We start from the raw sequence: 22,780 nt of genomic DNA, 5'->3' as shown, positions 1-22,780 counted from the left end.
CATCTCCCTCTCCCTTCTGTGTTGCCTATGTACTTGATCTGTACCCTTTGAGTACCCTCAGCCCCAAAGTATTTATGTACAGATCTGTAATTTATTTCATGTCTGCCTATCCCTCTAGAGTGTGTGCTCTTTGTGCGCATGGAACATGCCTATCACCTTTGTTGTACTGCACTCTCCCAAGCACTTATTACAGTGATCTGCAGCCAGTAAGTGCTCAATACCGTAGACTGATTGATTATAACAGTCACGTATACTTTAGGATGATGATGATGATGCAATCAATGCAACAAACACCAATAGAGAATATAGAAAAAAAGTTAATTGCTACAGTTTGGTAGATAAACATGAGAAGCAGAATAGCGTAATGGATAGAGCACTGGTCTGGGAGTCAGAAGGTCATGGGTTCTAAGCCTGACTCTGCCACTTTTTCATTCATTCATTCATTCAATCGTATTTATTGAGCGCCTACTGTGTGCAGAGCACTGTACTAAGCGCTTGGGAAGTACAAGTTGGCAACATATAGAGACGGTCCCTACTCAACAGTGGGCTCACAGTCTAGAAGGGGGAGACAGAGAACAAAACAAAACATATTAACAAAATAAAATAAATAGAATAAATATGTTATAATACCGCAATTATTATTATTAGGTCAGGGATGACAGCAGGGCCGGTGATGGGGTGGGATTGGCTCCCGCCAGGGCCAGGGGCGTGAACCCTTGAGTTCCTGCGTTAGTCCGGCCACGCCGAGGACAAACAGTTCCAGGGATGAGACCATGTATGTCTGCGTGCCGTGGAAATACAGCCGTGGCTCCTCACATCCCTGTCTGGAACATGGAGCTGCTGCAAAGTGGGCTGGGACCGAGTTGGTAAGAATAATGATACTTCGATGGCACTTCGATGCCATGTGACCTTGGGCAAGTCACGTCACTTCTCTGGGCCTTAGTTACCTCATCTGTAAAATGGGGATTGAGACTGTGAGCCCCATGGGGGACGGGGACTGTGTCCAACCCACTTGGTTGCAGCCACTCCAGCGCTTAGTAAGTGCTTAAGAAATACCATAATTATTATTAATTATGATTATATTAATATAATCATGCACATATTATCACATAGCTATAACCCTGGTACACTAAGCTGGAAGCAGCTTGGCTCTGTGGAAAGAGCCTGGGCTTGGGAATCAGAGGTCATGGGTTCTAATCCCGGCTCTGCCACTTGTCAGCTGTGTGACTTTGGGCAAGTCACTTCACTTCTCTGGGCCTCAGTTACCTCATCTGAAAATGGGGATGAAGACTGTGAGTCCCACGTGGGACAACCTGATCACCTTGTATCTCTCCCAGTGCTTAGAACAGTGCTCTGCACATAGTAAGTGCTTAACAAATACCATTATTATTATTATAACCATTCCAATTTTTAATCACTTACTTTTCTTTAAACTATTCTGAAGCTATTTAAAAAAACTACAAATTGATATGTGCTTTGTGTTTTACATTTCTATGCCATTTGTAGAACAAAACCCCATCTATGTACTGCAGTTAACGCCTCCTCAGTCTCCAAAAATGTTTGTATCTCCAGATTCCAACCCTGAGGAAAGGTGGATGCCACCCCCACCTTGTGGTCAACGGAGTTAGTTCACCCTAAAAACATTCCCTTTGCCCAAATTAGTCTAGTAGTTCTCTCCCTGCATTTACAACTAAAAAATTCAAGTTTTTTCCTTTCTAGGGAATGGAGCTAATGCAAAAAGTACAGAAGTGCTTATTGAGAAAAAAGGTAACTTACTACAACCATCGCTAGCATGGCCTAAAATATGTGCTGAGGAATCCCAAGTCTTTTTCTCATTTCCGATACAACAATCACCACAGAACCACAAAACACACTTGATCCACTGACACAGCACTGTATGAAAATTACCACTTGGATAACTTTAAAGACAAGAAACACGATGCAAATGCTAGTGAATTTGAGCCTGTGCACCCGGAAGATAAAAGTGGTGGTAAACCTTAAAAGAAGCAAAAAAGGTTCAGACCTCAATTTGTCCCAGACGATGTTGGTTACAAATAAAGTGAGTGTTTTCAATTCTTCCCTCTTCTCCCTACAAAGTCCCACAGATGGGATTTTGTGTGTGCTTCTTAAAAATAAAGTTACTTTTCTCTTTGGTGGCCTGGCATTCTATAGTCATGTTGTAAAGGTCTGTCTTTATTTTTGAAACCAGAGATTTTTTTTCAGGCTGGTCTAGGAAATTGCGATTTCAATGGCTAAAAAGAGAATTTCTCCCTCCTGGGTTATGAGACCAAACTCCTTCCTCATGCCAGGGTCACACCCTCTTGTCTGCACGAGTCCTTTGCAGTTTCTGAATCTCTTCAGATTCAGAGAAGAAGCATGGCTCAGTAGAAAGAGCCTGGGCTTGGGAGTCAGAGGTCATGGGTTCTAATCCCAGCTTCGCCACTTGTCAGCTGTTTGACTTTAGGCAAGTCACTTGACTTCTCTGTGCCTCAGTTACCTCATCTATAAACTACGGATTAAGACTGTGAGCCCCATGTGGGACAACCTGATTACCTTGTATCCCCCCCAGCGCTTAGAACAGTGCTTCGCACATAGTAAGCACTTAGCAAATGCCATTATTGTTATTATTGTTATTTCAGTTGAACAGGGCAACATACCCCAAAACCATACCAACCAAGCAGGAAAGCACCCAAGGAATGGGCTCTCTAAGTCTGGATGGCAATGGCACTGTTGAAAAAACCCTTCAAAGAACTAGAAGAAGGTAAATGCTGGGAAATCCTGAATTTCAATGGCTTTTGGTAAAAATTTTACAGATGAGTTAACTGAGGCACTGGGAAGTTAAGTGACTTGCCCAAATGCACACAGCTGACAAGTGGCAGAGCTGGAATTAGAACCCATGACCTTTTGACTCCCAAACCCATGATCTTTCCACTAAGAGACACTGCAAATAACCTACAGAATAAGAGCTTTAACTAATAAAATAGTGACATCCACAGTAGACAGAAAGCGATTCTCAAGTAGCAATTACATTCCTTGATAGTTTAACACACAAAGCATCAACTTTTATCTTAATTGTCAAGACCTTAAGGAGTACTACTGAACTGGCCTTTGATGTTTTAAGCTTAATTCAGTTAAACATTTGCTGCTGCCTAAATAAGGAGTTAAGTGACCTAATTCTGAAATCACAAAACCAAAATCTAATACTTTAAAACATCTGGGCAGCTACATCAGAACTCTGAAAATGGATGGATAGCCAACCTCCTTGAGAATATGGAGTGGTTGTCAAAACTTTCAAACTGAAAAGAAAAGATCACCAAGTTTTGCAGTTGTTGTTCTTCAGCCTTTAATGTTTTCTGTTTATTTCAAGGAGGGCTTTATGGGAAACACATTTTTAAAAAATGCTTATTTATCTTTAATAACCTCTGAATTTTGAGCCTGTGTAAGTCAAAAGTAAAAACAAAATGTGATCTTTAGGTTCTTAACTTAAAACTATTCCACTTCATTTAATGAAGGCCCCTCATCTCAAGGCACTCACTCATCCTCTTGTAATATTCCTAGAATTCCTAATAGGTCCTAAGGAATCATTTGAGGATCAGAATGCATGGCAAACTGTTCAGAGTTGGGTGCATTTTGTCCCAGGCAGATAAGCAGGCACAACTTAGAGGCTTTTTGCTCATAAAGACAAAATGCAGTATGATGGGTAACCAGGCAAGCAACTAGGACCTAAAACCAAGTTTTAAACTAACTCCTCAAATTTCACTCAGAAGCAAATTAGAATGATACGCAGACCATTATCCTTGACTCATCTCTCTCATTCATCCCACATATTCAATCTGTCACTAAATCCTTTCGGTTCTATCTTCACAGTATCACTAAAATCTGCCATTTCCTCTGCATCCAAACTGCTACTATGCTGATCCAAGCACTTATGTACATCTCTTTAATTTATATCTTTTAATTTGTCTTTCCTTCTAGACTGCAAGCTCCTTGTAGGCAAGGAATCTTTCTACCAAATTGGTTTTATTGTACTCTCCCTGGTGTTTAGTACAATGCTCTGCACTCAGTAAGGGCTCAATAAATAACATTGATCATGAATTTTCAGGCAGCACTATACACCAAAATGCCATATATTACCTACCACCCATATGCACCAGTATTTTCCAAGGCTGCATCTACTGAAAGGACTCAACTGCATGCCCCTTAAGGGCAGGAATCATGTCTACTCACTATGTTGCACTCTTCTAATTGCCAATATGGTGTTCTACATACAGTAAACACTCAATAAATACCGGTTATTGAATTAGAAGACTATATAATAATACACTTAATTTACCTTGAACCCACTTAGTAACTAATTCTGAGCCCACAGAACTAAGCTCTTGAAGAGACAATTATAAATAAGATGTAAAAGATCACAGAAGATATTATGCGATTAGATTAAAAATGTTCAAAAAGTAGGTTACTCAGGTAAGCAAATATATTCAAAGTAGATTAAGTTTTTATTTCAACTGCTGCATAATTTCCTTGGGAATCCAAACCAATTTTTTCTTCTCTGACTAAAAATGACATTTTTTCACAGTGACTCACTATTAATGTTACCACAATTCCTAGAATGGCATTTGTTAACTATGGTTTCAAATACGGGTGGATGAATATTCCCTTTGAAAACCTACAGCTATTTCTTCAATTTTCATGGCAATTAAATCTTCTTCAGGATGCCAAAAAATTACTCCAAACGCACATCTTTGAGGCACTTTCAAAATAGAAGAATTCACAGAGTGTTCAACAGTACTTACAAACATCCCTGTGACTATAAAGGCATTTCAATAAGGAAAAAAAAAAAAAAACGAAAAGGGCAAAAAATGGTTGTTTACCTGTTCCAAAGTGAGCTGCTTTGAAATTGTATCATTCTCCAGTTTTTTAATTTTCTTCATCAGTTTGTTGACTTGAAATTCCTGTTCTTGCTCCAGATGCTGCTCCAGTTCGGCTTTCTCATGCTGTAACTAAAAAAAAAAAATTCCACTACAATGTTAGCACTTAAAAAAATACAGTAAATTCACACAAAAGTTAAGGAAATCTATTAACTGTCTTCCAACTAGATCCTTGTGGACAGGGTTCGTATCTACAAACTGTATTGGACTCTTCCACGTGCTTAATAAGTGCTCAGTAAATACCAAGACTGATTGAATAACTGACCAAGCCAAACATTTCCACTAAATTTGTGGGGTAAACAGGTGTTTGCACAGAAATGCTTGAGTTTTACACTCAGAACCCATTTGAGAAAAAAAGTCTCATAAAATAATATATCCACTTTCTTTTGTTAGACCAGAAAATGCAACAATTAACACTGTTTATTGTAATATGCACATTTAAAAAACTAATTCCCAAAAAGACAACATAAAATGAATCTGGCAAGTATGGTTGACTTAAAGCATTCTTAATGCATTATCAGGGCTCAAGTAAGAATATTATAACAAAATAAGAAAAATATTAATACAACTCAATTTCTTGTGACAATAGGGTATCATGGAATGGCTATAGAGACAATTTAAATTTAGAAAATGAATAAGACTAAACCGCACATGAATTAAAATGTGTGCAATTTACAATAAAAGAAGGAGAATGTTCATGTTTCAACAACATGAGATTTTTCCTTTGGAGCCAAGTGTAGGATATGTTTCCAAATACTCTATTTGATCAACCTTTCACAGATCTGATTTGTTACACTTTATTACATTTGTAATAAATTTGAACTGTTTATTTTCCCTGATTCTGCACAGAATACTCAGCTGATGATCCAAGACTATGCTTAGTTTTTCAGGCAAGGAGAGACAAAGGTATACTTCCCAAGAAATCAAATTGTTAAAAAGAGGGGAGGGGGAAAGTGCAGAGGAAGAAGTATTCTGTAACCATGTAAAATCCTAAATGTGGTAACTTCCTTTTTTCCTTTGAAGCCTGGAACCCTTTTCCTCCAGCCTGGAACTCCTTCCCTCTTAATATCTGACAGAGGGTCACCCTCCCCACCTTCAGAGACTTATTAAAAACACATTTCCTCTAAGAGGCCTTCCCTAACTAAGATCTAATTTCCTCTTCTCCCATTCCCTTCCGCATCATCCTTGCGCTTGGGTTTGCAACATTTATTCAATCCTCCCCCAGCCCCACAGCACTTACATATATATCCATAATTTATTTATCTATATTAGTGCTAGCTGTTAAGTTTTCCTAGTGCCTTTTTCTCATCAGACTAAGATACAACTCTCCCCCTCTAAACTGTAAGCTTGTTGTGGGCAGGGAACATATTTAACAACTCTGTTACTCTCCCAAGGGCTTAGAACAGTGTTCTGCTCACAGTGAGCACTCAATAAATACCACTGACTGATACTCATTAACACCAGACTCTAAAATTCATTATAATTAGAAATCATACTAAAAATAACAGTGGTTATTGATAAAATTTTATAAAAAATTACATTGATTTCAAAACACTTACCAGCAAACAAAACATTTTCAGGCTGACAAGCTATTTGTCAAATGTGAAACAGTAAATCAGACACTTTGCTACTTTTACTTCCTAATTTTGATCATTCAAATGTTTGCTGGTTTTCCCTCAGAACTAACCATGGTCACTGCATGGTTACCCAGTCACCCAGAAGGAAGCAGATGGATGCCAAGGTGCTTATGGTGACAACTCTATTTTTAGCTATGCCTATAAAACTTACTTTCTACAGAAATGCTTTGGAAATGAAAACATGAAATAAGAATGAATAAAAGGCACGAAGATAAAGAAGCACATATTCTTACAAAGCCAGGTAATGAGGGATAGTTCACAAAGAAAGGCTTATATTTTCACTTGCTGGGAAAAATAACTGATAAGAGTTTTTATGTTAACGTTTTAGCACCTAAGATGGATCCTTTTTGTTTACAAGATATTAGGTTTTCCTTTTTATACCAACCATATGGTGTCTCTCTCTGTTGCCAATTGTACTTTCCAAGTGCTTGGTAAAGTGCTCTGCACACAGTAAGCACTCAATAAATACGATTGAATGAATGAATGAATATGGGGAAAATTTTAGGGTTAAATTTATTTTAGGATGAATTTATTCCCATTTAGTCCTTAATTTTAAATTTGTATCCTGAGGTAAACTAATTGCAAAGCACTTGAAAAATTAACAGCTTAATCTCTATGCTGCATTTAACATATTTTACCTGTTTTAATAATAATAATAATAATAATAATGATAATAATAATAATAATAATAATAATACTGGCATTTATTAAGTGCTTACTATGTGGAAAGAACTGTTCTAAGCTCTGGGGAGGTTACAAGGTGATCAGGTTTGTCCCACGGGGGGCTCACAGTCTTAATCCCCATTTTACAGATGAGGTAACTGAGGCCCAGAGAAGTTAAGTGACTTGCCTAAAGTCACACAGCTGACAATTGGTGGAGCTGGGATTTGAACCCATGACCTCTAATGCTCATTTAATTCCAGAATATCAATATTTAATTGTATATGTCTAACACATTTACTCTTTTAGCCTGCACTAAAACTGAGTAGTGAGTTGTTTTTTCCTCTCAAGGGCTATCTCCCTAAAATGGGAGGAGACTTTTCCTGCTAAAACTGTTACAATTGCAACTAAAATGAAGTCTGTGGAACATCTGCATGACTGGTCAAGACACTGGCAGTGAAAGACCAGTTACTGAATTCAGACTAATTAAACAGGCTTTTATCATTCCCAAAGGGTACAACTGGTATAAACAATCCTACTGCAGTTTTTCTCAGCACCTTCTTGGTAGGCCCTGACATTTTTAAGAGTTGTTAAATGTTTCTGACAGGAAAACAGGGAACACCAAATGCATGGTCCTGAAACACTGTTTTAAAACTAAATAAACCATATGAACATGCAATTCGGCAGAAAAGAATTCTGAAAGACAGACAATACAAACATAAAACTTGAGACAGTCTGAAGGCAAATTTAAAATAAAGCAAACAAAGCAAAACCAAAGCAAAATCTAGCTCCTTTTGATAATCTCTCTTCTTGCGAAAGTAAATACTAAAGCAAAATTGATGCAAATAAAATTAGTATGCACTTTCCATTTCAAGGTATACCGATAAAAAAAATACTCAATTGTATCAAGGGCAATAGTCTAAACTGTAAGCTCGTTGTGGGTAGGTAATACAGATAATAATGATGTCATTTTTTAAGCACTTACTATGTGCAAAATGTCTGTTTGTTATATTCTACAATTGAACTACAGTATTATGTATTATTCTACTACTGCATTATTATATTGTGTATTGTAGGCTACATTATACTCTCCCAAGTGCTTAGTATATTGGTTTGCACACAGTAAGTGCTAAATAAATGCAACTGGATGAATGAATGAAAGATTCAGAAAGCCAACACTACCACCGCAAACATTTTTCATTTTCTGAGGGTTGAAGATGGGAATGTGTTTTTGCTGCTACTGAGTTGGAGGTCCGGAAGCAGGCTGGCCCAAATGCTAGAATTAGAGACAAGTGGTAATTCTGGCTTTGTCATCAACTCCCAGTGGTTTCCTCTCTGATTTAATTCCTATTGACATTAACTCAGAAATTACTGTTTCATTGCAAAAAGCTTGTGAAAAATCCTGATATGCACGGAAATTCTGAAACCGAACCTAATTTCAGAAACTGATGATTCTAGAGTGGACTGTCAGATTCGATTTATTTATAGATGAAATTAACTTCCAAAATACAGCTTAAACACCATGGCTAAATTTAAAAGGTGGGGATCATCTTGTGCAGCTGGAAAATTATAATGCCAGATCTAGCAATAAAAGCAGAAAAGTGCCCATACTCCAAAGTGTTTTGAGTTCTGTGAACTCAACTCATCTGATTTTAAAATCCTCAACTATTCTCAATTTCAAAGTGTAAAGAATATCCCAATAGGCACAAGACAGATTTAAAATAACAAATAATAATAATAATGGCATTTATTAAGCGCTTTCTATGTGCAAAGCACTGTACTCAGTGCTGGGGAGGTTACAAGGTGATCAGGTTGTCCCACGTGGGGCTCACAGTCTTAATCCACATTTTACAGATGAGGGAACTGAGGCCCAGAGAAGTTAAGTGACTTGCCCAAAGTCACACAGCTGACAAGTGGTGGAGCCGGGATCTGAACCCATGACTTCTGACTCCAAACCCCGTGCTCTTTCCACTGAGCCACGCTGTTGCCTCTTACTAGCAAGAAACATTCTTCCAGAAAATGGCAGTGAAATCAGCTTTAAAAAATTTAGTACTCAAACTTCACAAAATACCTGTCAACGTCCACAGTTTTGTAGATAATTAAAGTATCAAATTAACATAATGCACCACACTGTGTTTTAGTAAGGTACAGTGTTTGGAGGGGAGTATTTTCTCTTCACATGTACAGCAAAACATATCAAACAAAACAAGCCCAGATGACACTTTAAAATGAAGAGAATGCTGTAAGTTTATTGCGTTTTATACTAGCAATGTGCATTATGCTGACCTGCAAAATTCAGATTTCAGACTAATGCTCTGTCAGTTGGTGGCTTTAGCATTTACAATGCATTAGACCCATCCTGGGACCTCTTTCCAGATTTCCCCACGAATGCAATGTGTAAGTTCTCTTGTGCGATGAAAAGGAACAAAGGCTTGGCAACACTGGGAGTTAGTTTAGACAGACAAAAACATGTCACTATGAACTTCTGAGATTAGCTGGTTGTTTGGCTGTGATGTGGCAGCAATTTTATGTGGCTGAAGGATTGACAGGCTTAAAAAAATTTCAAACCAAGAGGGCACAAAGTCTCGTCGGTTTAGTGGATTCATTTCAAAGTCTCTTCCCTGCCCACAGCTTTAAGAAGGGCTTTTATCTGAGTCATTTTGACCATTAGTTTTACTTGCTGTTTGTTCTGTTTAATTAAATCCAGCTTCCCTACACCTTATCTCAAAACATGACACTCCTGCCAGTGTTAAACAGAGGTGACTTGGCCTTAGGAATGGCTCAGTCACTGCCCCCTCATGCCATGGTTGAATTCACTTACATTCCCAGGATTCTTACTGCAATCCTGACCGTTAGAGAGTTCAAACCAGACACACATTCCAGAAGAGGGAAGAAATAAAAGCACCAAGACACCCCGTTAATTCCAGTGAAGGGGCATAAAAAGGAGCGCTAGAGGAAATGGCACTCAACCCCCTAGACTGTAAGCTTGTTGTGGGCAGGGAATGTGGTTGTTATATTGTTGCTTGTAGGCTTGTGCGCTTAGTACAGTGCCCTGCACACACTAAGCACTCAAATACGATTGATTAATCCATAAAGACACTAGCTGGGGTGGGGAGATGGGGGAACAACACATTTTGAGAGAACTGCCTCAATCAGTAAGGTTGCTGAGGAGGAAAATGAAAGTGCTTTGAGACGTGGATGGATTTTTCCACTCATTCATTCAATCATATTTATTGAGCACTTACATGTGCAGAGCACTGTGCTAAGCGCTTGGGAAGTACAAGTCAGCAACATACAGAGACAGCCCCTACCCAACAACGGGCTCACAGGCTAGAGGAGGGAGACTGATGGTTTTTGTTAAGTGCTTTCTAAGTGCCAAGCACTGTTCTAAGCGCTGGGGTAGATACAAGGTAATGAGGTTGTTCCACATGGGGCTCACAGTCTTCATCCCCATTTGATAGATGAGGGAACTGAGGCCCAGAGAAGTTAAGTGACTTGCCCAAAGTCACACAGCTGACAAGTGGTAGAGGTGGGATTAGAACCCACAACCTCTGAGTCCTAAGCCCGGGCTCTTTCCACTAAACCATGTTGCTTCTCTCATCTAAGCCCTGGTCCCCACTTATTCTGTAGGCATGTGGATCTCCAACACTTTCCTTTTCCTCCAGAACTGTGGCTATGGCTGGCCTATGAATCATTCAGCAGTGGTGGTTTTAAAAGTGGTTTTGCCCACAACTTCCTTCTTTCCTTCCTTCTCTCACCTATCTTTCTTTGGCTTCTACACTCTGGAAGCATTTGGCAGTAGTGATTTTAAAAGTGGTTTTGCCCACAACTTCCTTCTTTCTTGCCTTCCCTTACATACCTTTCCTCAGCTGCTACATGGTGTGTGGATGCATTTAAACTGAGGGGCCTCACAGAAAAAAGATTATTCCTAGTCAAAGCAAGAAGTAAAACACCTTACAAGTATTTTTTCTTCGGACTATGATTTCACCTTTTTTTTTTTTTCCAAATGCCATATTAAGCACTTACTATGTGCCAGGCACTGTTCTAAGTGCTGGGGTAGATAAAAGGTAATCAGGTTGGACACAACCCACGTCCCACATGCAGGTCACAGCCTTAACACTCATTCTATAGATGAGGTAACAGGCACAGAAGTGAAGTAACTTGTCCAAGTTGACACAGCAGACAAGTGGCGGAGCCGGGACAAGAACCCAGATCCTTCTGACTCCCAAGCCCGTGCTCCATCCATTAGGCCAAGCTACTTTTCATCTTCTTACCTTTGTAATCATCAGTTGGGATTTTTTTCTCCCAAATATTACATTATTTCCATTGTAGCTACAACATATAATCTTCTCAAAGACCAAGACTGGACAAAAGTAAAATGTGAAACAATTCTGCCTGCTAACTAAAAAAGACAGAAAATAAACTCATGAAAGTTTGAGACTTATGAACACAGAAAACTTGAAAGTATCACTTTGCTTGGTTAAAAAAATACCCACATTGTGCAATTTAAAGGTTTTGAACTAGTGAGTAGCAACAGCAACAAATAGCTTTCCAAATAGTTCATATATGAACAGATGTAATTTCATTTAACATAAAGGAGGGAAAATACTAGTAAAAACTTGCAGTCCTGGACACCACAGGTGTGCCAGGCTCCAGATGCCAATGGAAAATTTCACTGGTATAAATTTAGATGGTGCAGATCGAACTTGAAAACGACTATAATGGTGCTTTAATTTCTTCATATTAACATTTGTCTCCCCCTCTAGACTGAAAGTTCGTTACAGGCAAGGAATGTGACTGCTAATTCTATTGTACTGTACTCTCCCAAGAGCTTAGTACAGTGCTGTGCATATAGTAAGTGCTCAACTACCACTGATTGACTGATTTAACTTGTCTATGTAGGTATGTCATATAGTCCATGTCATATAGTCCCCAATCGCTTCCAGAGATGAGAGGAGGCAGTGCGAGGTATGAAGAGAAGGGATGCTTAACCAGAGGGTAAAGGACTGGAAAAAGGCAGAAAACAGGGAAGATATCCACATCCACAATTAATTTTTCAGCAGGAGGAGAAGGGAGAGAAGTAGTAGCAATAGCCCTTTAGAGCAGTCACTTGATGGGGTGCATTATACTAAGCCCTGGGAAAGTGCAGAAGAATGAAATGGCACATTCTCTGCCCACAAGGCATTCACACTCTAGTGGGGGAGACAAGACATGAAAAGTGTTAATAGTGTACCTGTCCTTGTGACTTTCCTTCTGCATTGTGTGTTGGGGGGTGGTGTCTTGATGATGATGGCATTTATTAAGCGCTTACTATGTGCAAAGCACTGTTCTAAGTGCTCGGGAGGTTACAAGGTGATCAGGTTGTCCCACGTGGGTCTCACAGTCTTAATCCCCATTTTACAGATGAGGTAACTGAGGCGCAGAGAAGTTAAGTGACTTGCCCAAAGTCACACAGCTTGCAATACATGCTAATAATATAAAAGAAAAAAATCTATTATATTGTTGATTGAATGCATTTTTTGAGCCCTTATTGTGTGTGTACTAAGTACTTGGGAGAGTACAATACAACAGAGTTGTAGAAAATTCCCTGCTTACAAAGAGCATGAAGTTTAGAGGGGAAGACAGGCATAAATATAAGCAAATGAATTATGGATATGCACCTAAGTGCTATGGAGAGGAGGGGAGGGTGAACAAAGGACACAAATCCAAGTGCAAGGGTGATGACAAAGGAAGTGGGGAGAAGACAAAATGATGGCTCATTGGAGAAGGTCTCTTGGAAGACCTGTGGCAGGGGCATTTGGATTCCATTCCTTTCTGTAGAAATATGAGATGGGACTACTACTAACAAACACTACAGAGTGCAAATAATGTTTTTGTGTTATCTTTACAGATATTGTCATCACAAGCAATTAGCCTCCTCCCTACTAAAGAAAAATGCTTCACGACTTGGTCATCATATGCTGCATAAAGTATTTCAAATCTTTTGGCTCTGCTGAATTAGAAAAGTATTTTGATGATAGTTATACATAATGAGTAGAATGTAAAACCAGTATGTTAACTTACTGTATCTAGCTATGGGATCTAGCAAATAGAACACAAGTGCTTAGTATAGTGCTCTGCATACAGTAAGCACTCAATAAATACGACTGAATGAATGAATTTCTCTAAGGGCTGACTGTAAGGAGAAAATAGTCAGTAGCTCACTGAGGTTAGCAGGATCTCATCGGCACCTTTCCTTTTTTCCCCAGTCTGTGTCTTAACACATGCAATACTAACGTAGAAGCAAGCAAACAAAACTTTAATATATGGCATATTTTAGACCAAGGGAAGCTGTGCAGCCTAGTGGAAACAGCTTGGGCCTAGGAGCAGAGGACCTGTGTTTTAATCCCATTCTGCCCCTTGCCCAGTGTGTGACCTTGGGCAAGTCAGTTTTCTTCTGTGTGCCTCAGTTATCTCATCTGTACACTGGGGATTTAAATGGTGCGCCTCATATGGGAGAGGAAGTGTGTCCAACCTGATTAACTTGAATCTTTCCCAGCACTTAGTAAAATGGCTGGCACACAGTAGGTATTTAGTAAGTACCACTGCAAAAACTGACTTCCTTGAATGCACATACTAGATAGATTCTACAAAGACTGGTAAAAGTATGGGTAAGAGAGATTTTCTATTATTCACATATTTTAAATAGTCAAAGGGCAATACAGAAACTTTCAAAAGCTTTTTAACTGAATACTTTAGTTAGTTTTATCCATACAATCTTTTATCCACAATGGGTCGTAGGCCTTTTCAACCACAACCGCAAGGAAATAATCCACTTTCAGTAGCAAAAACTACAAATCTGAAGGACAGATGGATGGATTAGAAACAGGTAAGCTAAAATAAAGTCTTAAATTAATCACTTGAAAAACACTATTTTCCCTGAACTGTTGGACCTGTAAATTTAGGAAAAAAAAAACAAAGGAAAATTAATTATTTAGAGTAAGCCCTTCCTGAAAATGTTGAAAAGCAAAGGAAAATAAATTATTTAGATTAAGTCCTTTAGCAGAGGCCCCTGCTGGCTCCCTTTAGGTGTGGCTGTAATCACTTACACTCTTGGTGTGAAATAAATAATAAATCTCAATCAACATCAGTTCCTATGGGCTGTGCATCAGTTCCATTGAACATTCATACATATAATTGAGTTTTTTGCGAAGTAAAACCAAAACATTTATGGCACAGTAGATAGAGCATTGGCCTTGTAGTCAGGAGCTCATGGGTTTTAATCTGGGCTTCACCACTTGTCTGCTGTATGACCCTGAGTAAGTCACTTCCCTTCTCTGTGTTTCAGTTACCTCACCTGTAAAATAGGGATTGAGACTATGAGCCTCACGAGGGTCAGGGACTATGTCCAACCTGATTTGCTTGTATTCCCCCTACTGCTCAGTAAAATGCCTGGCACACAGTAAGTGCTTAACAAATACCACAATTATTATCAAACAAAAACTCTTCACTGTTGGCTTAAAAGCTCTCCATCACCTCGCCCCTTCTTTCCTCACCTCCCTTCTCTCCTTGCACATCCCAGCCCACACACTCTACTCCTCTGATGCTAACCTTCTCATCATGCCTCAATCTCACCTATCTCACCACCAACCCTGGCTCACATCCTACCTCTGGCCTGGAATGCCCTCCCTCCTCAAATCTGCCAAACAATCACTCTTCCCCCCTTCAAGGCCCCATGGAAGACACACCTCTTCCAGAAGGTCTTCCCATACTAAGCCCCCTTTTCCTCAGCTCTCCCTCCCTTCTGTGTCACTTCAACTCGCTCTCTTTTCTCTTTCCCCACAGCATTTATGTATATATCTATAATTCTATTTATTTATATTGATACCTGTTCACTTGTTTTGATGTTTGTCTCTCTCCCCGCCACTAGACTATTAGCCCATTGTGGGCAGTGATTATCTCCCTTTATTGCTGTACTGTACTTTCCAAGTGCTCAATACAGTGCTCTGCACAGAGTAAGTGCTCAATAAATATGATTGAATAAATGAATGAATATTTAAGAGAGTTCTTAAGCTTTAAAAAAGGAATATTTTCTCTACTACTGATATTTTACCACTTGCAATCATATAAAGACTTGGAATGCATTTATGCATGTGCTTGCTTTAAATAATAAAAAGAACAAAAATCCAAAAACATTGAGAAGCAGCGTGGCTCAGTGGAAAGAGCATAGGCTTTGGAGTCAAGAGTTCATGGGTTCAAATCCCAGCTCTGCCAATTGTCAGCTGTGTGACATTGGGGAAATCACTTAACTTCTCTGTGCCTCAGTTACCTCATCTGTACAATGGGGATTAAGAATGTGAGCCCCCTGTGGGACAACCTGATCACTCTGTAACCTCCCCAGTGCTTCAAACAGTGCTTTGCACATAGTAAGCACTTAATAAATGCCATTATTATTATTAATATTTAGCGTCCATCTCCATTATCAGCAGACTCCCCAAAGCAATAACTAGTCCTACATTAAGGATGGTTTCTATTCTAGTACTAGAATGCAGCACATGGACCATAAGAAGCCCACAAAACTTTTTTAAAAGCCACTAAATCTGCTAGTATTAATGTGACTGTGCTTCAGTAGGAGGAATATGCTTACACATGTTATAGCATCAAATGAAAAGAGGTATGCCATAGGAATACATATAAAGATACTTATAGCTCATTGCTGCTTTATAATTCATGGACTTTATTATGTGACTTGCCATTCAGGAGGACTCCTTTTGATGAAGCTTTGGAAATTCCTGTCTCACACTTAGCTGAATTTTTGAGGGAAAATGAATGGTAGAAGAGTTGCTTATTCTCATTAGGTGTGTTCACAAAGATGAAGAAATGATACCCAAGCCCTGATAATGAAACAAGTTTCAGAGGCCAACAATCTATGTATTTTTTTTAATGGATTTGTTAACCATTGACTTCGTGCCAGGCACCGTACTAAGTGCTGGGATAGGTACAGGTTAATCAGGTTATCAGGATGGACACAGTTCACATCCCACACAGAGCTCAAAGTTGTAATCTCCATTTTACAGGTAAGGTAACTGAGGCAAAGAAACGTTATGTGACTTGCCCAGGGTCACACAGCAGACAAGTGGCAGAGGCAGGATTAGAAACCAGGACCTTCTGTCTCCCCAGCTTGTGCTCTACCCACTGAGCCCCATATGAACTCTCTTCTTTAAGGATGTTACCTGCAATTAGCTGCAAAAATTTCAGGAGATCTGCTGTATGAAAGGTAGAAAGGAGGTTGGTGAAGGGGTGGGGGTGCGCGTGCAGGGAGGAAGAAGACATACAAATACAAATTACCTGCATCAATTTTCTAGAAAGCTCATTAGTGAGGAATTCTTCTTCCTTCTCATAATTTACAGCAAGCGTTTCTTTCTCCTTTTGCAAAGCCTGGATCTTCTTAAACAAGGTATTACTGATGAACTCCTCTTCCTGCTCTGCCCTAGCTTGCTGTGAAGCAAAAAAGAAAAAAAAATATGGTTAATAAGAAACATAGATACCAAAAAGTACAACTGTTCTTTTATGCCCAGGGAGTGTTCATTTTTAATAGGAGCTTTATTTCAAAAGTGTGAAAATGAAATTAGAAAAGAAAGTGACAGTATTTCCCCCTGTTAAAATGGAGATAAGGCCTCATAAAAATAGCAAACATTTCACTTTGATAACTAGGAATTCTCTCAAGGACAGTACCAGAAATCAGAACAACCTTCACATGGACACTAACAGAATTTAGCACTCTCCTACCTATATTCAAGATTTCTGTTTTTGCCATTATGGAGCATAGTATTCAGGAAAGAACCTCTCAAACCCTTTCCTAATTCCTGTATTCAATTATATTATATGAAAGCATGAAACAACGGCATTATTAAAAGTGTTCCCAAGTCTCAATTCAGAAACCAAAAAACACTATATTTTCAGCCAGGATGAGAAAGCTTTTCAAAAGAACTCCGAACATTCAAATAGCCTGGGCTCTTGCAAAATCATAAAAAGAGAAACCAGAGACTAGCATAATTTGATGCATTAAGACTAGATGAAATATTCATAGTTTTATCTGCCATGCAGTAAAAGTACTATATTAATTCCCAATCTGCAGCACCTGTCATTAGTAATAATGTAAAAGGTGGCCTGCCTGTAGTGTCAGAAAATAAAGGCAGGCTTTGTAAAAAGGTCAGCAGACTCTGGCATATATACTACACTAGGCAAATACTTTTTAAACTGAAAGCAACTGACAGAATAGACACAAAACACTAATATTCCAAGGGAATTTTCCTTTTTATTTTAAAAAAATGAATGGTCACCATGTATGGAATGTATGCAGGGAGCCTAACTTGAATTTCACTCTCTAAAAATGTCTTAAAAAAAAAAAAGAAAACAAAGGCATTTTCAGCTACTTGATCCATGACTGCTGAAGACACCACCATCCAGGGTAGCACTATTCAGTGGGGTTTAGGAAAAAAAAAAAAAAATCACTCTCCGTTCTCAGGACAACCAGCACTTCTCTCACCGGATACAGAGGGAAAAGGGCTAGTGGGCCTACTGGACCTCCAGCCACCGGCTCTAAGATTTCGGCTGGGGGTTAAATCCTTCCCAGGGTTAAATAGCTGTGCAATGCGGCAATCCTTCCCCCAGAGGCCAGGGCATCAAGCCTGACCCTACACCCACAGAACCTCTTTATTAGGCATGATCCAAAAAGCCTGTTAGCCAAAAGTCCAGAGTGATGTCACCTTTGGGAGCCAGAATGAGAAGCCTCTGAGGTTACACCTCTCTAGGCTTCCCCAGATCCCACAAGAGCATTTCTTCCCTGCTTTTTTTTTTTCTTCCCCATCCTGTCTGGGGAGCAGAGTTCGGTTGTCCCTTTGGGAAAAGGAAGACCATTCATTTTTTCTTTAAATAGAAAGGAAAACTCCCTTGGAATATTAGTGTTTTGTGCCTGTTCTGCCTCTCTCCTGGGCACTCTCAAGATACTGGGAATGTGTCCAAATGACTATCTTATAAATGGCACATAATATTATTATTATTTTATTATCACTACTGTTTGGAAAATGTTTTGAAGAAACCAACAAAATTTAACCATCGATTTATGTGAGGAAAAAGAGAGCAAGAAATAAAGGGTAATGACTCGGCCGCAGGATTACCAGGAACAAGGAGGCTGGTGGTATTGTCCACAGTGATGGAAAAGTTAGACGGAGGAGAAAATTTGGGAGGGCAGACAAGGAGTTCCATTTTCAATGCTAAACTCCAGTTAACACTCTCTGATTTTCTCAAGCTAACCAGCTTTCTAATTCTAATATTTCCTCATTACTTCAGAGAGAGAAATGAGCCAGACTCTCCATGCCCAAGTGGGTCCTTATCCATTAGACTGAGGGCAGAGAGAACATGTGTCTTACGGACTATGTTTCCCAAGTTCTTAGGACAGTGTTTTGCACTAAGTAGGAACTCAATAAATAAATAAGAAAATAAATACATGCTTAAAAATACCACAATTATTATTTATAAAAATACTAATAAATGCCATTAATTTTATTACACAATATAACTAATGATAAAATGCCAAGTTTGGTAAAAGCAAAATTTCCCAAGAGGACACCTCTTATAGATACAAGAGATCATTCTTAATGCTCAGATATTCAAATAATTGGTTATCCTATTGCTTAGAGGAATGAGAATGGCATGCTGTTTTACACAGTCCTCCTGCTCTAATAAAGGGATCACAGTGGCTGTAGGATCTTGCTAGGTCAATCCATGAGTCAATCATATTTACTGAGTGCTTACTTTGTACAGAGCAAAGCGCTTGGGAGAGTACAACAGAGTTGGCAGACATTTCCTGCCCACAGTGAGCTTACAGTCTAGAGTGCAAGTCTTCATGACATCTCCCCCAGATCAGGGGGCTGACTCTGAGGTCCCTGCAGTGACACACAGAGGCACAGGTACACAGCCAAAATTGCACTAGATCTGTGCTTCTCCATGAGTCAATCATATTTACTGAGTGCTTACTTTGTACAGAGCAAAGCGCTTGGGAGAGTACAACAGAGTTGGCAGACATTTCCTGCCCACAGTGAGCTTACAGTCTAGAGTGCAAGTCTTCATGACATCTCCCCCAGATCAGGGGGCTGACTCTGAGGTCCCTGCAGTGACACACAGAGGCACAGGTACACAGCCAAAATTGCACTAGATCTGTGCTTCTCAAGCCTAGATACTTGAATTCTTTGTATAAGCAGAATTGAAATACGGGTGTTTTTACTGAATTAAAAAAAATCCAAGAAAGCAGTCAGTGATTTTCAATTTAGGCTACTAACCTTTTGTTCAAGCATAAACACCATGACACTTTACTGCATGAAAAACTAAGTGAGTTATATTTGCACTCCTGCTCTGCCTAGACACTTAGCAGTCTATTTTTTAATGGTATCAAAACTTGATAGCCTGCTAAAGGATCCCAAACTTCACTGCTATAATTACAGGAACACTAAGTACATGTCCAGAGAGTAGAGAAGAAAACAGGTTCTCTTTTTCGAACTATCATTACTAATACACAGGTGACATCAAGTATTTTGAGAAGTTAAAACCACTTCTGAGGGGAATCTTACCTGGGTATGTCCCCAAAGCCTAGTGAGAGGCAGAGAGAATCATCTCTTCTCTCTCTAAACTCCTGGAGCACTCTCCAGTATTACCAGCCCATTTATGAGTTTGCCCTAACAAGGTCACAGAACCCCACTGGGGGTCACAACTGACGATAACAGTGCTGTGATGTGTGGTGAAACACCACACTGTTTGTCCTCACAGCACAAGAGGTGGGCAGGGAATGTGTCCGCTTATTGTTTTATTGTAATAATAATAATAATGGTATTTGTTAAGTGCTTACTATTTGCGAAGCGCTGTTCTAAGTGCTGGGGGGGAACAAGGTGATCAGATTGTCCCACGTGGGACTCACAGTCAATCCCCATTTTACAGATGAGGTAACTGAGGCACAGAGATGTTAAGTGGCTTGCCCAAGGTCACACAGCTGACAAGTGGCAGAGCTGGGATTCAAACCCATGATCTCTGACTCCCAAGCCCATGCTCTTTCCACTGAGCCACAATTGTACTCTCCCAAGTGTTTAGTACAATGCTCTGCACACAGTAAGTGCTCGATAAATATGATTGAATGAATGAAAGAACGTGTACATAGGCACCTAAACCCAAAAACAATGTACTGATACTGGAAAACGTCACCACTGGAGAGAGCACAGGCCTGGAAATCAGAGGACCTGGGTTCTGATCCCAACTCCACCACCTGTACGCTGGGTGACTCTGGTCAAGTCACTTGACTTCTCTAGCTCTGTTTACTCATCTATAAAAATGGGGATTAAATCCTAATGATAATAATAATAATAATGGTACTTATCAAGCACTTACTATGTGCCCAGCACTGTTCTAGGCACTGGGGTAGATACAAATTAATCAGGTTGGACAAAGCCCCTGTCCCACATGGGGCTCACAGTCTTAATCCCCATTTTAAAGATGAGGGAACTGAGGCACAGAGAAGTTAAGTTAAAGTCACAGAGAAGACACATGGCAGAGCCAGGATTAGAACCCAGGTCCTCTGACTCCCAGGCCCGTGCTCTTTCCATTAGGCCATGCTGCTTCCCACTGCCCCCTATTTAGACTCTGAGACCCCTATGGGACAGGGACTCGGTCCAACCTGAGTTTCTTCCCTCTACCCCAGCAATTAGTACAGAGCTTGGCACATTGTAAGTGTTTAACAAATATAAAAAAATCACAGATGGCTTTTAACTCTTGACAGGAAAAAAATATTGGAGAATGGTTTCAAATCAAAAATAAAGTGCAATGATCTTGCATTTCTACTTCCTCTGGGGTGAATCAATCAATGGTATTGCCTGCTCGTACGAAGGATGTTGACTCCCTTAAAGTTTAATTGGATTTACCACCTCACACTGTTTTACTGGAAAATACTATGGAAATTACTTCACTTATTATATACACGCTAATTCCAATGCTGCTGGAAGATACTAAGCTGGGTAATCATAGTAGGAATTAAGACTATTAGTTCTCAAACAAATTATATTTTAACTTCAAAAACACTAGTCCAAACCATTAGATGGGGAAGGCATGGTGTTCTGAAGAACCAGGAAAGCAAAGACAAACTTTTCCAGCACTACCATCCTCCCTGTCACAAAAACCTGTTACCTTGGCATTGTACTTGACTCACTCAACTCTCTCATTGAATGCACATATTCAGTCTAACGGAAAATCCTGTTGGTTCTATCTTCACAGCTTCTCTAGGATCTGTGAGGACCTTTTTTCTCCATCATTTCCTGCCTTGACTATTGTATTAGTTTCCTTACTGAACTCCCTACATCCTACCACTGGCCTTCACTCTGCTGACCAAATCATTTTTCTAAAAAAACTGTTTAGTCCATATCTCTCTCCTTTTTAAAAGTTGCCAATGGTTTCCCATCACCCATCACATTAAACAGAAACTCCTTTATTCATGCATTCATTCATTCAATCATATTTATTGAGTGCTTACTGAATGCAGAGCACTGTACTAAGCACTCAGGAGAGTACTAAATAACAATAAACAGATGCATTCCCTGACCACAACGAGCTTACCATCAGCCTTCAGGAAAGCCCTCCTTTCTAACCTCACTGATTTCCTACTACAACCCAAGCTGCACACTCCTCTCCTCTAAAACCATCCACTCTCTGTTCCTTGACCTCGTCTATACTGCTTCCAACCCCTTGTCCATGTTTTTTCTTTGCCTAGAACTCCCTCCCCCTTTATATCAAGTCACTTAACTTCTCTGTGCCTCAGTTATATCTCATCTGTAAAATGGGGATTAAGACTGTGAGACTCCCATGGGACAACCTGATCACCTTATAACCTCCCCAGTGCTTATAACAGTGCTTTGCACATAGTAAGCGCTTAATAAATGCCATCATTATTATTATTATTATATTATTAAAGATTTCCAAGCACTTTTATGAAAGCTGATATCCCCACAGAAAGAGCATGGGCCTCAAAGTCAGGAGATCTCCTGGTTCTAATCCCAGCTCTGCCACTGATCTGCTGTGTCACCTTGGGAAAGTCACTTAACCTCTCTGAGCTATGCTTTGCTCACCTGTAAAATGTGGATTAGAATCCTGCTCTCCCCACCTCTTAGACTGTATGCCCCTTCTGGGACAGAGACTGTGGCTTGTCTGACAGTGCTTGGTACTTAGTATGAACTTAATAACATTACTATCATTATAATAATAATAATAATAATGGCATTTATTAAGTGCTTACTATGTGCAAAGCACTGTTCTAAGTGCTGGAGAGGTTATAAGGTGATCAGGTTGTCCCATGGGGGGCTCACAATCTTCATCCCCATTTTCCAGATGAGGTAACTGAGGCCCAGAGAAGTGAAGTGACTTGCCCAAAGTCACACAGCTGACAATTGGCGGAGCCGGGATTTGAACCCATGAACTCGGACTCCAAAGCCCGTGCTCTATCCACTGGGCCACGCTGCTTCTCATAATTATCATAAT

At 39.7% G+C, this 22,780-nt stretch overlaps 1 protein-coding gene across 1 annotated transcript in view; it reads right to left on the bottom strand.

Moving 5' to 3' along the window:
• Positions 1-22,780, bottom strand: part of CCDC6 (coiled-coil domain containing 6) — a 122,935-nt gene that overhangs the window by 43,370 nt on the left and 56,785 nt on the right. Inside the window, exons 2-3 of the mRNA XM_038743502.1 lie at positions 16,556-16,705; positions 4,875-5,003 (exon numbers count right to left, since the gene is read on the bottom strand). Of these exons, the coding sequence (XP_038599430.1) occupies positions 4,875-5,003; positions 16,556-16,705 (279 nt within the window). The remainder of the gene's footprint in view (positions 1-4,874; positions 5,004-16,555; positions 16,706-22,780) is intronic.

The sequence above is a fragment of the Tachyglossus aculeatus genome, chromosome 3, assembly GCF_015852505.1.
Source record: "Tachyglossus aculeatus isolate mTacAcu1 chromosome 3, mTacAcu1.pri, whole genome shotgun sequence".
In the NCBI taxonomy this organism is placed as follows: domain Eukaryota; kingdom Metazoa; phylum Chordata; class Mammalia; order Monotremata; family Tachyglossidae; genus Tachyglossus; species Tachyglossus aculeatus.
The sequence above is the reverse complement of the archived record's forward strand: the minus strand, read 5'-3'. Positions and strand labels throughout refer to the sequence as shown.